The sequence below is a fragment of the Hemicordylus capensis genome, chromosome 1 (assembly GCF_027244095.1).
Source record: "Hemicordylus capensis ecotype Gifberg chromosome 1, rHemCap1.1.pri, whole genome shotgun sequence".
Lineage (NCBI taxonomy): Eukaryota > Metazoa > Chordata > Lepidosauria > Squamata > Cordylidae > Hemicordylus > Hemicordylus capensis.
Window position 1 is genome coordinate 157,245,418 of NC_069657.1, and position 21,026 is coordinate 157,266,443.

Consider the following 21,026-nt stretch of genomic DNA (forward strand, 5'->3'; position numbering starts at 1 on the left):
CTTCTGATAACCTGCTTCGGACAGTAATCTGGCCAATTGGTTCTGGAGCAATTGAGGTTTCCTGACTTTTTTCAAAAGTAAGCTCACGTAAAGTGCATTATAGTAATCCAAATATAGTTTAACTAAGGCATGTGTCACTATGGCCAGGTCTACTTTTTCCAGGAACAGAGCTTAACATACCAACCTAGTTGGATAGAGATGCTCCTATTCATGGACCAACTTTAGTAACTGGTTCCAACACAGATATGTCATAAAAAGTGGCATCTTGCTTGCTTGTCCTGTGATTGCCCTCCCAGACTTTGGAATGCTCTCCCAGTGGCCATTTGCTCCTCAGACTCCATCACAGTTTTTAGAAAGCTTCTTAAATCTTGGCTTTTTATCCAGGCTTTTACATGACCATTTCTACTGCTGCTTCTATGTGTTTTTACTTATTAATAGTTTTTATGCTTGTATTTTATCGTTTTAAAATTAGATTTGGGTTTTTTTAGCTTAATATTTTAATTGTCATTTTTATTGTATGTTTCTAACTTTTGTAAACTGCCTTGGGGTTGTTCTTAATGAAAGGCGGTATAGAAATTCAACAATAAATAAAATAAAATAAAAATTGCTTTAGGAGACATTCATGGAACAGTTAACATAAGAACATAAGAGCAGCCCTGCTGGATCAGGCCCATCTAGTCCAGCATCCTGTTTCATACAGTGGCCCACCAGATGTCGCTGGAAGCCTTATAGGCAGGAGTTGAAGGCATGCCCTTTCTTGTTCCCATTGCTGCAGCAGTGTGTGAAAAGATGCATAGATTTGACCTTGCCTTAGCTAGACAAAAGGCCCTGTGTACCTCCTACAGCATATTGATACAGCACTGACAGTGTTACAGATGTAACAGTGTTCAGAGAAAATCTTGCTGCTTACATCTGAGATAAAAAGCCCCCAAGTGATTAGTTTGGACTTCAGGTTCTAGATCACTCAGGAAAAAGCAAGTTCTAGAAATGCTGACTTGCATATGCCTTTCCCTACAGCATGAGAAATTGTGCTGCCTTGTTATCTTAGATGTTTTAATTAAATGTTATGTTGAATACAGTATAGCTTGATCAGCCTCCACCTTTTGACTGAAACTATCATTACCTTGTGACAACTTCTGAAAATATGTTTCTATGTCAGCTTGAGTCATTCTTGTCTTTCCCGTTTTCTGATATTAACCTAGCTGATAGTGTGTGTAACATACATAGCCAATATTACTACTGGAGTCTGCAAGGGAATAGAGGAAGTAGGGAAGTTTCCAACCATGCAGCTGAAGCAGGCTTTGTTCCTATCTCTATTGAGCTGCTGCTGCAGGCTATGCTGGAAAAATATGCAGGAGCTCTATTTTTTTCAACTTGCATGTGAACTTGGATCTAGCGCGCGCGCGCACACACACACACACACCCCATGATAGTAAACCTATTTTTACTATTCTATGTATGCTCAATAGGGAGTTGTAGTCAGTCTTGGCTCTCTGAATGTAATTATATGATGATGTTGCATATGCTGGGCATGTGCCTTATGGTCTTTATAATATTAGGGTTTTTTCTTACAAATATACAGGTTGAGCATTTGATAGAATTGGAATATAGAGCACTTCTACAAGCAGCAACAGGTTACACCAAAGAAAAACCATAGTATCCACATTGTAAGTTGCTTCAGCTCTGTTCAGCATTGCAGTCTCTCCAATACCGTCTGTATCTCTCTCTTACTCAGAAGCTGCCTGTCTGATCCAAGCTGCTGCTTTTGTTCCTTTCACATTTGCACATCAGCCTCACCCATCAGGTGAACACTGGTACAGGCCACCTTACAAAATGCTTAGGACTTCCCTCTTCAGAGAGATGTGTCAACATTAGGTCATACATATTATAACCTTATGAATGTGGCCCCTTGTTGGAGCAAAAGGACAGATAGGATTTTTTGGACCTTTGTGGTTACCATAGTGTGGATTCTGAGTTGAGAGCTGGACTGAGGGAAGAGAAGGGAACAGGAGGAAAACATTTAAATTCTAGAGAGAGAGGACTAGAATGAGAGAGCCGAGGTTTATTCAACAAAAGGGGTGTGTGTCTGTGTGTAAGTGGAATAAAAGCTACAAAAAATTCAAGCACATGTATAATTTACAACAAATCCCTCACCCCCACACATAGTGGAAAAACCCTCAGAGTTCAACAGTACATTTGGGTCAGACGTGTCCTTCACTCCACTCTTCTCCTGAAGAGAGCTGATACTGTATTCCTGCTTGCATTATATCCCTGCTTGCCTTTCCTCCTTGCTTGACTTCTTTCTGGTTATATACAGATTTGAAAGTAGCTCACTGGATTTCCCACCCTTACCCCTCATAGAATTAGGCTGCATTCAGACATCGCATGAAACCGGAGTTATAGGTTACTGGCAAACCTGTAACTCCAGTTTCATGTGATGTCTGAATGCATGCAACCACGGCCTCACAACCCAACCACAGGGCTCAGTTTAATTACAAAACTGGAATTTGAAGCTGGGATTACTCAGTTTCACCACTCAAAACCTCTGTTGGAAGGGGCTACCGTGTTTTCTGCATGCATCCGCTGCTACAGGTTATATGACTAGTGAGAGGCCAGCTCGGAGCAGCACCAACAGCGGTTACGCTCTAGGGCAGTGTTTCTCAACAGCCGGTCCGCGGACCGGCAGCGGTCCGCGGAGGCTTGAGTGCCGGTCCGCGACTAGGAAGGCAGGGCTCCAAACTGAATACGCTTGTTTTTCTATCCGCTTTTCTCTCCGCTGTAAAAGTTTTTCTCTCCCCGGAAATTCCGAGGCTCCTGGAACGTCAGTGGCCAATAGGGGTGGAGCAGGGGCGGGGCTTGTGCCGAGGCGGGAAGATAGCCCAGTCAGTGAGTGAGTGAGTGGAGAAATTGGGTGGTTGCTGGAAGGTGGTTTTTTGAGATCTTTGAAGGTGAGCTGCTTAAACTTACTGGGCTAAAAATAAGTGAGGTGCTGAGGCTGTGAGTGTTTGCTTTGACCAACTGCAGGGGGGGTATATTTAGGAGGGCGGGAGGGTTTACTTACCCCTCCCTGCCGCTTTCTCGCTTGTCGCCCACATGGCCAGATCAAGGCCCAGAATCGGCAGTCTGGGCCCAAATCGGCCCAGACTGCCGCCGCCACCGACCGCCCACCCAGCTGCCCCCACAGAAGCTAAAGAAGCCGCCGCCGCCCCCACACGACCGAAGACGGCGAAATAGGCCCAAACTACTGCCTGCCCCAAACAACTGCCGCGGCTGCAGCCGCCGCCCAGCCGCCCCCACAAAGGCCCAATTTCAGGCCAAAGAAGCTGCCGCCGCCGCCCCCACATGGCCGAAGACGGGCCAAATCGGCCCAAAACTACTTGAAGAAGCTGCCACTGAGATTGCGGTTTTTTTCCCTCTGTGCTGCCAGGGGGATGCTTGGCGCCTGACTGTGCCTGTGCCGCCGCCGTCGACTGCTTCTCCTGCTCTTCAACTATCGGGGACTCACGCGAGGGAGTGGAGAGCAGAGCATTGAGGATAAATAAGCCAGTAGTGCTGTGCATGGCCACAGAGTTGGGATGCTGCACAGAAACACTGACCTGCAAACGGAGGCAGTCCCCGGATCCCATCCCATCCCCCCCCCCCGGGAAAATGGCCCTGTTCCAAGTTTCTTCACTCCGCACTCGACAAAAGTTGCTCCCAAAGTGCCACTCCTTAATCTGGCTTTCCCTGGCGCAGACTCCTCACCCTGACTCCGCTCTTTGCGGGCTTTCCTCCCTCGGCCCTGCCCAGTCCCTGCCTCTTGTTGCTCCCTCGCCTCTCTGCCCTCAAACCCCACTCCGACCTGCTAGCCTCTCCCTTTCGCCCGCCCTCGCTCGCTCTTACTCCTCCTAGCCGCTTCTTCTGTTCCAGCCCTTTCTCTGTTTTGGCGACGCCTCGCTTCCCTCTTCTTCCGCTACAACTCTGAGTCTCCTGCAACTTTTCTTTTGCAGTCCCACGTTACGTGGGCTTAAATAAGCCAGCAGTGCTGTGCATGGCCACAGAGTTGGGATGCTGCACAGAAGCACTGGCCTGCAAACAGAGGCAGTCCCCGGATCCCATCCCATCCGCCCCCCGCGAAAATGGCCCCGTTCCATCTCCGAGCCGCGCGGTCTGAGGGCTGCGCCGACCTGCTGCGCCTCATAAAGGAGCTTGCTAGATATGAAGAAATGGAGGATCAAGTATTACTGACTGGGAAAGATCTGCTTGCTTGAGGATGGCTTTGGAGAACACCCTTTCTACCACTGTCTTGTTGCAGAAGTACCAAAAGTTTGTCATCTCTTTGCCATTCACAAATACAGCCCCAATATTGCTTTTGGGAGAAAGTAATGCAAGCATTCAAATAGTGCTTGAATGTGTTCTATTTTAATGATTCTTTTTTTATATGCATGTACTAAGAGTCTCCTTGGAATTTGGGAATGCATACTTTCCAGTAAGCAGACATGGCTCTTATTTATGGCTACATGGAAAGGAAGAATATTGTTGGTTTTCATACCAAGGTTTTATTTTGAATATCTCATTATCAGACTTCTTCCTCTGCTCCTAAAATATTTGAATATAATGTTCACATTAACATTGTGTGCATTTTGATATGTAAATAGTATGTAAATAAAATACAGTTTATTGTTTAACAAATTTTATTTTATGACATTATTTAATTTCTTAATTAATTTCTTGTGTAAATAGTATGTAAATAAAATAGTTTATTGTTTAACAAATTTTATTTTATGACATTATTTAATTTCTTAATTAATTTCTTGTGTAAATAGTATGTAAATAAAATAGTTTATTGTTTAACAAATTTTATTTTATGACATTATTTTAATTGCAAGTTAATTGCAAGTAGATGCAAGTTTTGGACCGGTATAAAGTCTTAGATATATAAAATAAAATTAAACTTGAAACCCCTCTACTAACTGCTGGTCCGGGAAACTGCACACAAAGAATGTAGCGGTCCTTGACACTCTGCACAAATGATTTAGCGGTCCTTGAGTCCAAAAAGGTTGAGAAACACTGCTCTAGGGCTTACCCAGCCCTCCATGGTGTATTCCCTGACTGAATGCCATGCCCCTCCCTGCACACTTCCTACTCCCTTTGCCTGCCAACAGGCATGTCAGGCCTTGCTGCTCTTATCATTAAAGAGACAGTAGCACTACCAGGGAGCACTGCTTGAAGTCTGCGATCCTTGTAGCAACAGTTTGGTCCCACTGGAGCTCTTTGTATAGATGGCTTCCAAACTGAACAGGAGTTCCCTCTGACTGAATCTTCTTTAGATAGCCTGCAAATATTGGGGACTCTTCAAGAGTGTGTTTAAACAAATGCCACCCTCACCTTCTCACCCAGCACCTCTCCAGTTGTGAATAAGATGGTAGGGCCCAAGCTCAATTAGGTGTGGGAGGGGTGAGGAATAATACAGTGAAACTCCAGACTAGTGTGGGGCAGTTCCACCCTTCTCTAATTCTAGCCGGGGTAAAGGGGGGGGGAATCCAGTGAGCTACTTTCAAATCTGTATATAACCAGAACTGAGGTTTATTCAACAAAAGGGGAGGGGAATAAGGGGAATAAATAATTTAAAAAAAATTCCAGCATGTATGTAATTTACAACAAATCCATCACCCACACATACAGTGGAAAAGCCCTCAGAGTCCAACAGTACATTTGGGTCAGACCTGCCCTTCATGCCTCTCTTCTGCCGATGAGAGCTGGAATTGTATTCCTGCCTGCCTTATCCTCTTTTACTGGCTTCTTTCTCTCACTCTAATCGTCTCCTTCCGAAATGTTTTTTTAAAATTTCAGCTGCAAGAACAGATAGAGCTGGATATTGTCAGCATAACAATGATATTGCAGGCTGAAAGAGGCCGACTGGTGTGCAAAAAAACAAAAGTACAAGTAGGGAGTATGGCAGATAGATCACTGCAGACTGTACAGGGTGGAGCAGTTGGGAAATTCCCCCTCTACAGGGTGAGACTGCTGAACCCTGGAGCTTGATGAGCCAGATGGGAGGTGAGAGGGTAAAGTTCCCAAATCAGTGCCTTTTCAAGGCAGCAAGGAGGGCTGGTGCTAGATTTTCTGGAACATGGGAGCTATCTCTTCATACAAGGATGGGGGGAAAATGGGGAAGCTTTGGACTGCTTAGATGTAACCTGTAGTGGCTTAAATCTCACAACAGTTGCCTATAACATTGCTATCAGCTCAGGCCTGGAATAGTATAGGCTAACATTGATTCACCCCAGTGCTATGACAATAGAAGAAGCCCTGTGGGGCAAGTAAAGGAGTTGGAAATTAGTTGCACATCTTCCTTCTTCCTATACAGCCCAGCAGCTCCCTCCTAAGGGATTATTTATTTGCTGGAATATGTATATCTGAGCACTATGTGACCCTGTTATTCTGGACTGATACAGGTAATTTGGATTAAGTTCCCTATTTGCAATTGCCAGTACTAGGGGATAGCTTTCCATATTCCATACCCATTCATAATGTGTAAAAAGTGAGTGGTGGCAAGAATGGCAGGAAAAATATTGGGTCTGCACCTATTCTTCTAAAGTAAGTACCAACTCTGACTGAAGCTGTTCCTAGCTATCACCCCCACGGCCCACACTTTCAAGCCATTAACATTTCTAGGATTGCTTTCAATGGTGGTCAGGAGATTGATGCTGATTCCTGGAGACTCCAACCCAATTGGAAGGGTTGGCAACCTTATTTAAAAAACAACAACTGATTAATGCTACTCGGTTACCCCTTAACGCCCTTCTTAACCACGTTGTCATACAAATCTGGGTGGTTAAGACTGTAATCCTGGGCACACTTGAGCTCAAACGTGAGCATATTAACTCACAAATAAAATTGCAGAGTTTGGGATCCTTGAAGCATACTTGTTCTTTCCATTTCAGTGCATGAAAAGGAAATTTATTTCCAAATTTACAAAGAGTCTTGTGGCACTTTAAAGACTAACAAACTTAGTTTTAGGATACGCTTTCTTGGAGTAGTACATCCACTTTATGAGCGCACAAAGCGGATTGTAGTTGACGGAAAGCTTAAAGGTAAAGTGTGCCGTCATATGAGACAATAAATGCTACAAGACATTCTGCTTTCTTTGCGCCTGATTGTCCCTCTATCTAAACTGTAATCTAAATTAGCGGCTGAATGCTGGCCCTTCCATTTAAATCACTACAGCGTAGACGAATGTGATGTTGCATAGTAGTGAGATTAGCAAGGAGATCTATAAACCTCGTGCCTCAACCAAGCGTCAAACATCTCGAAGACTGTGGAAATTAGTATCAGCAGAACAGCATAGCGGGTGGGTAAATAAATGTCCCGAAGTGGCGCGCGTTGTTTTCTTTTTAAGGCATCGTCTTTAAAAAAAAAAAAAAAAAAGCAACGTGACTGGGTTTTGAATGTGGCGTGGGAATGCCGGGAAGCGATCGAATCTGCCTGGGGTTTCCTTAGACGTCTCGTGCAGCAACCTGCGTGTTATTGTTTTGTTGTCTTCTCGCCCGCCGCCCCTTCCCCCTTCCCCTCCCTCTCCCCCAGAGGCTGCTCCAAGAGAGAGGCCCGGGGTGGGAGCGAGGAGGCGGCGGCGGCGGCGGCAAGAGGCGGTTCCTTGGACTTACTCAGCGGCCATTTGCCTCCGCCCCTCGTCCCTTCCGTTCCCTCGTAGCCAGCCGGGATTCGCTCCCTCCGTAATCGCCGCTCGGGTCGAGAAGAAGCGCAGCAGCTGGGAGCAACGAAGGCGGCCCGGCGGGCCGGCAGGTACGTGACTTGTGCGTGGCGGATTTGGGGCGGGCGGGGGTGCCCCATCTTCTCGGGGTGGGTTGGAGGGAGAGAACTATCCAGAGCGGGAGGGAGAGCGAGGGCAGAGGAAAGCCAGCTTTTCCTTTCTCCTTCGCGCGCCGCCGCCGGAGTCTGCTTCCCTCGGTGCTCCAGAACGCGGTTGCCGACCCTCCGCCCAACCCTGCCGGCAGAGCGCCGGTCGCCATGGACCGAAGGGCTGTGTGCTTTCTCTGCGGCGCCTCATGGTTTTAGTCTGGCGCGCACCCGAAGCTCTTGTGCCTCTCTCCGCCAGTCTCTCATGTAGAGTCCCAAGAATGAATGCCCTTTGCCAGCTCTGCCTGAAGCTCTCCCTGGAGACCCCCCACCAAAGCCGCCGCCACCGTCTTGCTCCATATCAAGCCATTTAAATCTTAAGGATTGCTTTCAGTAGTCACATGGAGAGCGACGCCGATTCCCGGAGACTCCCGGCTAATCCTGGAAGATTGGCAACCCGAATTGCCCTTTCCAGTTCGGGGTGACCATCTTCCACAAATACCTGGCTTATTCGGCCATATTTAATACCCACCACCCCACCCCAGCAATAAGTGTCTTTATTTCTGAGTCCCCGTGTTTACGGTCGCTTATAGGGACCGTCCGTAAAATGTGCCGCGTCTCTAGGGAGGATGGGCACATTGGGACAAAGAAGAGATTGGGGCTTAGTTTAAAATGGAGCAGTGAGCATAGGAGGGGTGTGGGTGGTGTTTTTTTTTTTAAACCACTTCTTATTTATAACTCTAATGTCCACGTTTTACCTATATCTAATATCTCAGTAATATGCAGGTGTATTCACATCCACTATGTCTATTTGCTGCTTCTCAATTAAGTTATGTTATCAAGAGTCTTGTGTGTGTTTGTGGCTCTCCGTGAGCGATATTTACAGTGCAATTAATTCACTGTGCTCAGAAGTCAGTCGAGTTGTGATCAGTAGGGCTAGTTCTAGGGAAGTGTGTATAGGATTGCAGCCTGAACTACTTATTTTCTTGGTGGGACTGCTGTCTTGAGTTCAAGCATTCCTGGAAGACTTCTTGATCATAGATATGTCTGAATAGGCTTACTTGATGTGGTTATGAGAGAACTGTACTTCTTCCAGTACTTGTAATTGTGAGGGAAATAAACGTATTTCTTCCTGCTCTGGGGTTACTTTCTTCACATGTTCCAAGACTGTGCTCTTTTTTCCCTCTTGAGGCTGGGACGTTGTGACAGTGTTCCACATGCATAGTCTTCCCACACTTTATCCAATATGTATTAGCTGTACACTTCCACCTTTTGATCTCAGAAGAAGTTTAATACACATAAACAAATATGCTGATTTCATGCAACTTACTACATGGGGATATTTGTAAAGTTTCCTGTACAGAACTGGCTTTTATACTCTGCTCTGAACTAGAGGGTGACTTGAGCGAAAATGCTACTTTTCAGCTAAAAAACAAAATAAAACAGTATTTTACATAACAAAAGGAATGAGAATATGGTTCTCTGTCCCTTGGGACAGAATTCAAATGCAAAAGCCATTGGGAGGAATACTATGCTGGGTTGAATAGGGGCAGTTGCTATCTTCCTGCTAAATATGAAAACTACTACTTTTTAAAAGTGCCTGTGCTCAGTTAGCAGGGATTATAAGAGATGTGAAAATGTGGCTTCTCCTGTAAAAAGAGAAATTCATTTTCTTTTTCAAGCCATTTACTATAAAACCAGAATGTTCAAAATATGAAGTGAACCAAAGTGAAGGAGGAAAGCCTTCACTTAGTTTAGTTCTTTTTAATGTCTTAACTGATCCCGGAGGCATGACACATCTCCTTCCAGTTTAGTCATGGACAACTCTAGGCCAGCCCAGTTGTTTTATTGACCATGTTGAGATCAACAGAGCTACTCAATTTTTGCAAAGAATTGTTTGGATTCCCCTTGGAACCCAACAATGGAGCAATTTTTTTTCTGGGGACTTATTGGTAGGGATCTGCATAGAGCTGGCGTCCGCTGGTTCAAAGTTGGAGGGGGGATATCTCTAAGGATAGGGGAGGGTGCTCTTATCCCTCCCGCCGCATTCCCCCGGCAGCGCTGTCTTTTAAAATGGTCCGGCAGGCAGCAGTATTCTTGCACATCCCTACTTATTGATCCTGAGCCTAAATATACTCTGAACCCTTTTTGTTTGGTTTTAGTTAATGTTTGTTGAAACTTACTATGACACATTTACTCTAAACGGAGCCCCCTTCGAAGACATTCTAGTCTCTCTTCAGCTCCCTAGCCTGTCATTCTAGTATGTATTGGATACCAAGGAGTTATTTCCTTATGTAGCTTTTCTGTCATCCTAAGTACACAATAGATGACACAGGGATGCTGCCAGTGGTGATATCACAGTAGAGTTGCTCTTATAGGATTCTTCATTCACTTTTGGAGCATGAAACATCTTGTGGGAAGAAAAAATTGAACTGTTAAGCAGATAGCTGTAATGCAAGCTGTTGGTTGTTGAGATAGTTGTGAGGTAGTTGACTTGTTAGAAACATAGGAAGCTGCCATATACTGAGTCAGACCATTGGTCTATCTAGCTCAGTATTTTCTTCACAGATAGGCAGCGGCTTCTCCAAGGTTGCAGGCGGGAATCTCTCTCAGCCCTATCTTGGAGATGCCAGGGAGGGAAGTTGGAACCTTCTGCTCTTCCCAGAGCTGAGAAACAATAACAGTGGTGGATGCTGCCAACTGGGACAGGAGCAGGGGGAATATGCTGGTTGCAAAAAGCCACACAATGAATGTTACACATGAGTAAGCCCATCATTTCCAAAGGGTCTTCTCATGGGTAACAGTCAGTTATTTGAGCCACTCAAATCTGGTAGCAGGCAGCACCCCTCCCACCCCCATCTACCAAAAATTAATAGAAAACAGCCCATGGCTAGTAAAAGATAACTCTGCAGTGTCCAGCCAGCCCAGAAGGAAACTATTAGGGGAGAAAAGAGGCAGCTGATCTGCTGTGAGGGAGGGAACTTCCTACTTCCTCCTCTTGGCTGCTGCAGCTTCCTCCCCTGCTCTGCTGCTGGAGGAAACTGCCTGCTAATCAAGGCTATTTCCTTAACTTGTTGCTTTGGGTACTTGTTGCTTTGGGTGCTTTGCATCACCGCCTCTCTGGATTAGACATAAAAGGACAAACAACATGTGTGCATTTATCTCGTTTGCCCTTTTATGCCTAATCTGGGGAGATAGTGATATGGGATGCTCCAAGCAAGGAGGTGAGGGGATAGCTTTGATTAGCAGGCTGTTTGTTCCATCAGCAGTGCAGGGAGGAAGCTGCAGCAGCTGAGAGAAGGAAGTAGAAAGTTCCCTGTCTCACAGCAGATCAGCGGCCTCTTTTCTCTCCTGGCTTTCTGCACACTCTAAGGGTTTTAAAAAAAACTAACTACCATCAAGGTGGGTGCTTTTTGGGTGTGTTTTTTGGTGTCGAAGGGGCACATGCCCTCCTGCCCTTACTGAGTGGCCGCCACTTAATAACACACGGTATATTTGCCAGCTCTAATATTTGCAGGCTCACAAATCAAAACAAAACTGTGGCTTGTTGATTGCCTGAACCTGAAATGAATTGGCACTGCAGTTCTGTGATATGCTAATGATATCCTAAAGGAAGACTTGCCTCCTGCTCAGCCCCATTCCCTTGCCTCAGAGGGAGTTATATTTGATATTTATTAGGCAGTATTTTAACAAATTTGTTAGGCTTTGAGCAGCATTGTGGAAAAGTGAGATAGCAAATACAACTGTCTGTTAGTTACATTTATATTCTGCTCTTCCTGAAAGGCTTAGAGCAGCTTACAGCATTCTTTAGCATTCTTTAGAAATAATAATTCTGTCCGCAAAAGACTCACAGTCTTTATAAAAAACCAAACAAAAGTTAAAGCTGAAGGCGGGGGGGGGGAGTTCTCAGAGGAGAGGGGGCAGATAACAGTTGGTCGTCCTCAGGCTGTTGGAGGGGCCTTGCTGTTTGCCTTGCCCTCTGTTGCAGCCTGATGACAATGGCTGTAGAGGATGATATATGTTCCCACCATGTCACACAGAAACATGCAAAGACCTCATTCCATTCATTCACCTTATCTAGCAGAAACGAAAAGCTCTTCACACATGCTTACTTCACACTCATTCAGTAAGGCTCCCCCACTGCAACACACACTCCACATGAAGGGTATTTGAAGCAAACGACTGGCCCATACCTAAGGCAGCCTGTGAACAAGTAGCTCAGGTGCCAGTTTTGAGCAGCACCTGCACAAAGCTCCATTTGTAAGAACCAGTGCCTCCATATGGGGGCTGCATACAAAAAACACATGTATTGTATAGCCCTTCTATGGAGGCGGCAGCTGGTCTCACAAATGACACTTCCCTATGAACAGTGCCTAGTGACAATCCGAGTAGCTTCCTCGCATTCCCAACCTGTTGCAGCCACCCCAGTGGTGAACTGACCCAATGTGGTTCCAAGATCTCTTCCCTCAGTTTGGAGACAGTTTTCAGTTCTGGGCTCCAGGATGGCTCATTTTTGCGATTGCTCTGGATTTCAATCAAGATTTCAACTTGCTTTTCAAGTCCAATCTTCTTTAAGGAAAATGTTTCTGTGCCAGTCTCTCTACACATATAGGCTGAAGTGTCATTGCCTTCAGGAGAGGATTTCATGAACAAGGCAGCTTTGCTTGGATCCATCTCTAGTGTGAGCATTTTCAGTCACAAAGGGATGTAAGATTTTAAAACAAGATTCTTCTATCTACGCTAAGTCTATTTTTCTTCTCCTGCGGCCATGCTGACAGGGAAAAACGTTTCTAACCATGACCTAGCAACTTCCTTGTATGAAAGCACATGTGCAACTCAGCACAGTTAGCTGTGACGTTAAACATGTGAGGCAAGGGGCAGGCAACAGCTGTTGCTGCATAGAACGCCACTGGCTACAACCTAGTGCATTCAGCAGTGGGGTCTTATGAGCCTTGTCAGGATAGATTGTTAGTCATAGGTGATGGAGATGTACGATGGGGGGAAGGAGTGGGGAGGACTTTGCAGCCAGGAAGCCATCCCAATATTCCACGGATGAGCATGTCTGGTTTTTATCAGTTTTTGACAATGACCCTTCAGCCCTCTGCAGCTCCACGCCAATCATAACTGTTCAGACTCCACGCATACTTGATGATTGTAATGAATGTATTATCTCAGCCTGTGTATGTTCAAGCATGCATGTAATTCCTTCCATGTGTGTGATTCACATCCCCAGCCTCTCTTCTTCGGTTTAATACATCCTATAAAAGATTACACAGGAGTTCTCTGACCAAAACTTCAGCAATGTGAATCAAACCTAAGGTGAAAAGAAGTTTTCTGCATCAGTGCATGCACCTCTGCTGCCTTGTTAGTGTTTAAGAAACAGGTGTGGTGATGAAAGTGGGTCAGGCCTATTAATGTGGTATGTGGCATCATTAGTGTCTGCTGATGAGTAATAGTCTGTTGGGCCTGGAAATTACCCAGGTTGCATGATATAGGACTATTCCTATAGGTCCTGAACTGTAACATGTTATTGTCAGTTCCCTTTAGAAGAGACATGTATTCAACTCTCCTCCTTCTCCTCCTCACTACTTTATATTGGAAGGGATATAGCTCAGTGGTAGAGTGCATGGTTTGTAGATTCATTCTCCAGTTAAAAATGAACTTAATAGGGCTAAGATAACCTGTTGACAGAGTAGATAATAGTGGGCTCAAGTGGAAAGGTTGTTGTGAATGGGAGTAGGTATTATTGGATTATATTATTATAAGTGGCCATTAATATTACTAGGAGCTTATGCCACAAGCAATATCTCTGAAGTAGTTCAAATTGAAATTTTCCAGTTGTGCTAACTTAACCTTTTAAGAATTCCAGCCTCTTCACAGCAATAGTATGTGGCAGGCAAGTCTGGACAGACAAAAGGTGGAAGGCGGATTTGCCAGTTTATCCTTTTTGGCTTATAGTGGAGGATGAAACCCTTGTTAGGAACTCAGATTGTTTGGATTCAGTTATGAGTCATGCAAGGTGCAAACCCCGTAGAGTGCTCTTAACGTGCCATTTTGGGGTGGGCTGGCTTCCCCTGTCCTGCCTGCAAAACTTTATGGAATCCGTCTGCAGACTAGGATTTACTTTGTACAAAACCAGAACATGTATGAGGAAGTTCTTGATTCTGAAAATAGGAAAGTGAATGTCTGATTTTAAAGCTGCTAGGCCTATTGTATCCAGTATCATTGTACCCCAAACTATTTATGAATACATTCATCCTGAAATTTATACTCTTGCTTCCACCACTTCAGCACCTGCATAATATATATTGAGATGCAATGGAATATTTATTGTCTTAGCTATGCACAAGTTTTAGTAGTCCTTCAATATTTGCATCCCAAAGCCTAATAGTTGAAGTACAATGAAGCCCCCTTGAACTTTCTACAGTTATTTTGGGTGACACAAAGTTATTCCAGTTTTAACACTGTATGAGCTACCATTTTTGCCCATTTGTTTTACTTTTACAACTCCTTCCTCAAGCATGCCTTTAGTCCTGCTACCACTGATGGAATTACCACTGTCAGCTGCAGTACTGTAGTTCTTCTGTGGAAGGATCTAGGTATGCTAGGAAGCACCCAAAAGGCAGCCCTCCTGAGTTCTCTTTGGGATGTCTCACTTTCAGGTGACTTAAGGAGACAGCACTTCTGATAGCTGTATAATAAGGCTGCTTGTACTAAGTGGCAAAGAAGGTGGCAGTTTGAGAGTATTGTGAATATGTACCTTTGCAAGTGTCTTCCTATGGCGCAGATACAAATGGAATGTATAATTGCCTTGATTACTTAGAAACATTTAAGTTAAACATTGTTAGTCTGTTTCTTTTTCTTGACTTGTTTAGTAACGATGCTGAGTTTCTTTCGACGAACACTTGGGCGCAGATCTATGCGCAAGCATGCTGAGAAGGAGCGTTTAAGAGAGGCCCAACGAGCTGCAACTCACATTCCTGCATCTGGAGATGCGAAATCCATAATTACGTGCCGAGTCTCTCTGCTGGATGGGACTGATGTCAGTGTGGACTTACCGGTATGAGAGAATTTTGTTTGTTTCCCCTCAACTTTGTTCCCTCAAGGCTGAGAAAATAATTGTGCTATTCTTTATCTGAGTTGAAGGAGTGTTTGTGTCATAGTAGTTACCCTTGCAGTTACAGTATACATAGGTGCTGCAAAGTCCTGAAAGCCTCGAATTATAACTGACCTGCAATCAGATTTTTAAAATACTTTTCTATTTTAAGTTGCAGATTTCAAAAGGTAGCCCAAAAGGTAGACTTGTACACTTGTGGCACTTTAAGGACTAATAAATGTTTTGTGGTATGAGCTTTCTTAAGTAAGGTCTATTCATGCCACAGTAAATTTATTAGCATTTAAGGTGCCAAAGGACACTCTTCTCTCTTTTAGATTGAGATGTTGAGTAACAGCACTTGGATAGCTTAGCTAATTGCTTCAGTTTAACTGTACTTTTCATGAGCTCTGCAGATTTTATGAAGAAATAGTGTTTTTGTGTACTGTTCTTTGGATGGAGATATTGAGATGTTTTTTTCTTGTGCTAGTGTGTTGTAGGCTGGAAAGCAACCAAAGAAGGCTCCCTTCAGTTGGGCTCGGCTATCTGCATTTTTTCTAGAATCAGCTTCTAGAAATCTGATGAGAAAGCTGAATGCCCTACTGCCTCTGAAATACAACATTGTGCAGAAAGATCCTGCTATTAAGATAACTTTGCGTGTGGCTTTGTCCCCTATGTCCTCTTATCTAATATAGCAGTACTGTATAACTAGTTTTGAAATCATAACTATATAAAGAATCAGCTTACTGTCCTTCAGGGGTGAACTTCTGGGTTTTATTTGTGAGGGAAATAGTTAATACTTTATTAGAAGTAACTTTGGAATGCTTAATTGCTTCTTCTTTGGAGTGGTTCCAACTTGGGCAAAATGCCATTAAAGCAAGATGAAATAGGGTCCCACTAATGAATTGCTTGGATGGAAAATGACAGTTGTCAAGTTTTTTTGGATCATGTTTTTCAGGTTGCTGGCCTTGGAGGGAGGGAGGGGGAGAGAGTGTGTGTACACTTCACCAGTTACCAAAATCTGATTCTAGGCAAGTCAGTAGCTGAACAATTTCGTATGTTACTCTAAATGATGTAAAAGAAATTGTGGGAGGAGGGAATAAGTTAAAACAAAAACAAAACCGGCACTGCCAACCTTGTGAACTATAGAAGGAGGGTGAAGTTGTCGGCTTAACGTTTTTGAGAGCAGATGATAGTATCATTGTGCTCCCACTCCATGCACAATTCACCACAACCACCTTAACTGTACTTAAGTGTTACATAGGTATCAGTATTAACTGAGGTTATTCTTAACTAAGGCGTGAACTTCTTTACTGAAGTTTAAAAACCTCATTACAATACAGGTTAGTGTTAGAAGCTATATATAGCAATCCTGGTTAGCGTTTATGGGATGTGGCACAACCAGGGAAAGTTAAGGATGGATTGGGGATTTGCTCCAGAGGAGAGTGGAATCTAGGAGAAGATATGTGATCCTAAGGCTTGATCCTGATTTCTTCACAACAGTAAAGAAATTGGATACATTATACCTATACTGCTCACAGGTGCCATTATTGATCAAACAGGTGCTGTTGGTTATGCGATGTTCCTAGAAACTAGGCAAAAGTTGCTAAATATACTACTTTTTGTAACTAAAGGAAACAAATTCTAATTATTTTTAAAGGTCTGTGTTCATATTTTGGTTAAATCTCCCCAATACTTTGTTATGACTTTGTTAATACTTTGTTATGGTAGTTTAATTAAACTTCTTTGTAAATAAATATTTCTTACCAGCAATTAAAGCAAGCATTTTCTCTCCAGGGGAAAAAAAAAATGAAAACATTGACATACATAGCAATGGTGCATTTGCAGAATGAGCAAATTTGTGATTGTGCAAGAAGTTAGCTCAGTTGCACTAAAAGGGGGATTTGCACTAAGCACTATTGTACTATAGTGCTTTTGCACAAAAGTCCCCATTAAAACAAACTAGGTGTGTTGCAGTTGTACAGCCTCCAGATTGGCACAATGGTTTTGCATTAGCCCAATGTCCTTCTGCAAGTGCTCCATTTCTCTGGGTGTTGACCATTGTCTTTCACTTGAGAGGCATGTCTGCATTTTCTTTCCTGTTGTGGAATGAATAGCTACACTTTGAGAGAGTAAGGAGGTGCTGTATTGCAGAACTCTTGGGATAGCTGTATTTTTAAAAAAAAGATGTTGTGTGAAGTCCAGAATTGCTTATTAAGTAAAATCTTGCTGTGACAGTTGGTGAAATATTAAATTGTTGAAGGAAAAAAGTACAGCCTTGTTCTCAATATCAGCTCTGGGTTTAGATATCTTTCAGTTTGCAGTTTTTCTTGTGACTTTTTGTTCTTTAACCTTCTGGGAGAAAAGCATGGGAGAAAAGAAGTGGGAGGAAAGTTTGTATTGACCTGTTGTGAAAACTCTGGTAACTGCATTAAGGGTGAATGCTTAAGGGCATTAATAATTTCTCAGGGCTTGGTAACTTTTTTAAATAAAAAAAAAATCCTATATCAAGCTGGCAGTTTTCCAAGTACTTTGTCCACTGTAGGTGGGAACATGAGATTGTTGCAACTCCTTTGCATTCTCTGTCCGTTGAAATTAGGCCTCGACATGAGTGACATTTTCACAAAAAAGTACCTAAATGGTATGTCATTTCAGGGTGATTTGGGAGTAGCTTATAGCCATAGAAGGGAAACCACCTCTAGAGTTTACATTTCAGGCAGGATTAGCCTTTGACAAGTTAAGATTCTGTGTGTGCACAGGAGTGAACATGTGGAGCGAATGGCTCTGTTTAGTATTTGTTTTACTGAGAAAGGGGTTATAAAGAAACTTATGGTTGCTGCAAAGTTTACATGTTTAGTAAACTGCAGAATCTTCCGGTGATTATATTATGAACAATTTTTATCATGGGTTCTTGTGTGTTATAAAGTTTCAGTGGAGGTTTTGTTTGCATTTAACTTCTTGTGAAGTTAAATGCAATAAATAAGATGATCAGGGGCCTAGAGCACCTTCCTTACGGGGCAAGGCTACAACACCTGGGGCTTTTTAGTTTAGAAAAAAAATAGAGGGGAGACATGAGAGGTCTGTAAAATCATGCACGGTGTGGAGAAAGTTGACAGAGAAATATTTCTCCCCCTCTCATAACACTAGAATCAAGGGTCATCCTGTGAAACTAATTGCCAAGAAATGTAGGACTTACAAAAGGAAGTACTTTTTCCACACAATGCATAATTAAACTATGGAATTCTCTGCCACAAGATGTGGTGACAGCCAACAGCCTGGATGGCTTTAAGAGGGGTTTAGATAAATTCATGGAGGACAGGTCTATCAGTGGCTACTAGTGGGGGAGGGGGCTATAGGCCACCTCCAGCCCTGGAGGCAAGATGCTTCTAAATAGCAATTGCTGGGGAGTAACAGCAAGAGAAAGGGCATGCCCTCAGGTTTTGCCTGTGAGCTTCTCAGAGGCATCTGATGATGGGTTAGATGGTCCTTGGGCCTGATACAAATAGGATGGTGGACTAGATGGGCCTTGGGCCTGATACAGCAGGGTTGTTCATATGTTCTATGAAAACCTTAACAGGAATTGGAATAAGGTCTCTTTTTGTTACTATATTGCTTAAGAGAACTTCCATCATCTTCAATACAAGTGAACCTAGTAAGGCTTTTTATTAACTGAATAATTTGGGTGCCCCCCTCCAAGCTATTGGATCTGTTATACACACTTAACACACAGCATGTTCATAGGTTCTTTCTGTGAGCAAACAGTTGTACTAATTCACACAAAAAAGCTAATGTTTGGGGAGATGAGAAGGTATGTTTGTAGAGAGTGGAATTTTAAAAGCAGCTCTCTAAGAATAAAAGAATAAAGAATAAGAATAAATTGAGTATTTTCAGTTGACACTCATGAAGATTACAACAATTGTTGTTTGAGAAAGTTATTGAACTGACTCTTTTGCTGGATTTTACAAAAAAAAGGTTCAGTAACAGAGAAAGGTTTGCATCTTGATCCTTGTTCAGTATTTTTTTTTCTAAATTAAAAAAAACCTATATCAAGTATTTGCAGCACAAATGATTCTCAACTAACTGCCTTCACTCAGCTTATAATGGTTGCAAAACTTCAAAGGACCCTTACACTGGTTGGATTATGAGTGTTTTGGTCTGTGCTTTAATTTTGTAGAGGTGTGCATGAATCATGTTTTGCTATTTGATTCTATCTCAAATCAAATAGCAAAAAAGATGTGATTTGTCAAGCTAGCCAGCCAGTTTGACAAATAATTGGAAATTTGTGAATCACCCATAGGGAACAATGGGGAACTGAAATCACCCCCATTGTTCCCCATGGGTAGGACCTAGGAATACAAAAGTGAGTTGAGTGGTAGGGCATGATGGCTGCTACCTACCACCCAACCCATGTTTCCCCTAAGGCACACATGTGAGCGGGCACACACAAAACAGCAGTCCTCCATGCAGCTGTTTTTAGCAAACACGCTGTTTCCTTCTCCTCTCCTTACTCTATGCTTCTTGGCTCCCTCCACCTTCAGCTTACTCTCCTGGCAGCCGGAGGCAGAAACAAGGCAGCACGGCTTGCCTGCCATCCCTTCCCCACACCACTCGAAGCAGATCTCCCTGCCCTGACTGGCAGCTACCCCTGGAATTTTCCCATCCAGAAGAAGGAGGGCTGAGGGAGGTGGTGGTGGCAGCTCCTCTCCTATGGACACCCATCTCTCTCATCACTGTACTCAGGCTTGGAATCCAAAATGGTCGTAAGTGGAGGAGGAGGGCAGGGCGAGTGGGACCAAACAGCAGGACGAGGGAGTGCAGCCAGATTGCAGCAGCGAGAGGAGAAGGCTTGAAGTGGGAGAAGAAGGAGCTGCCCACTGCCAGGGCTTCATTTAGGCCCCGAGTTACACCCACTAATTATTCCCAGTCACTCCTCATGCACATCAGCAGGAAGAGCTCACAGCTCAATGGGACAGGCTTCAAGAATAAGCCTTCCCCCCACTGCTGCATTCGTTCTTGGAAGCAAACCATCCCCAGCGTCAATTTTCTCAATCACTCAGACTGGGAAAATCAGCTCTCTTGCAAGCGAGAGAACTGATTTTCCCGCTGTGACCATGACAAGACTCCTATTGGGAATGACGACAGGCACGCATGCACCTTCACAATGGCATCAGGGTCCATGTGTGCCCATTGTAATTCCCAATAGGCTAACATGGTGGCAGCGGGGAGAAACGTGCCTGTCACCATTTCCAATAAGCTAATGTGGTGGCGGTGTGGAGAAAGGCAGTAGATTCCATGGTAAATTGGAAACCTTTGCTATATTCCCAAGTGGTTTTCACAAATTACTCTGGGAAAAACAAAATAGTTTGCTTTGGGGAGGAAAAAATCAAGGCCCAATCTATATAATAACTCAATGTTTGCATGTAAATACATCCATCAGTATACCTTATGAACAATATCATTATAGTACAGTGAATAACTGGCTGGCTATGGTTGTATTTTTAAATGGTTGAAAGGAAATTCAGTTGGATTCTTGATCAAGTTTAGATTTATTTGAAGCTTACGCATCTCTAAATCAACATTAATTACATGCACCTTCGTTAACATGAATAACTTGTATAACTTTTGATTTGAACTTAAGAACCCATAGTTTTAAAACCAAAACAACTCCCTTCCTTAAATATTAAATATCAAAAAGGTTTTATCTTTGCACATCTGTATAAAGTATATGTATGCTACAGAATATATAGTGTTGATTTTCCAAGGCTTTTAAAGTTTCCTTTTAAATTAGAAAAAAGTTATAGAAGAGATCAAAACTAGTTTAATTTCCTCAACTGAAACAAGCAGTTAAATAAGACATTGTTTTTGTAGGGCTGTTCATCCTTTGAACCTAAGACATTGTCTCGGAGGTCAAGATGTCTGATGCATTTTATGCTTTAAAGCCTCTAGTAGGAAAAATTAGCCCAGAATCTGTTTCCTGTTGGGAGGGGGTGGGGAGAAAGAGAGTGTGTGTTTAATCATCAGTCTTCAGAAGAGCAGAGGATAAAATTGTGTCATTTTTTACAGTATTTGCCTTCCATTCTTTCACATTCACACA

At 43.4% G+C, this 21,026-nt stretch overlaps 1 protein-coding gene and 1 long non-coding RNA gene across 2 annotated transcripts in view; both read left to right on the forward strand.

Moving 5' to 3' along the window:
• Positions 1-2,667: 2,667 nt before the first annotated feature.
• LOC128327675 (uncharacterized) lies at positions 2,668-4,754 on the forward strand. The gene is made up of 2 exons (XR_008308738.1): positions 2,668-2,948; positions 3,428-4,754. It is a non-coding gene; the product is annotated as an uncharacterized LOC128327675 (long non-coding RNA).
• Positions 4,755-7,435: 2,681 nt separating this feature from the next.
• LOC128327661 (band 4.1-like protein 5) overlaps positions 7,436-21,026 on the forward strand; it is a 63,795-nt gene continuing 50,204 nt past the window's right edge. Inside the window, exons 1-2 of the mRNA XM_053256723.1 lie at positions 7,436-7,785; positions 14,715-14,899. Coding sequence (XP_053112698.1) covers positions 14,720-14,899 — 180 coding nt within the window. The 5' untranslated portion in view covers positions 7,436-7,785; positions 14,715-14,719. The remainder of the gene's footprint in view (positions 7,786-14,714; positions 14,900-21,026) is intronic.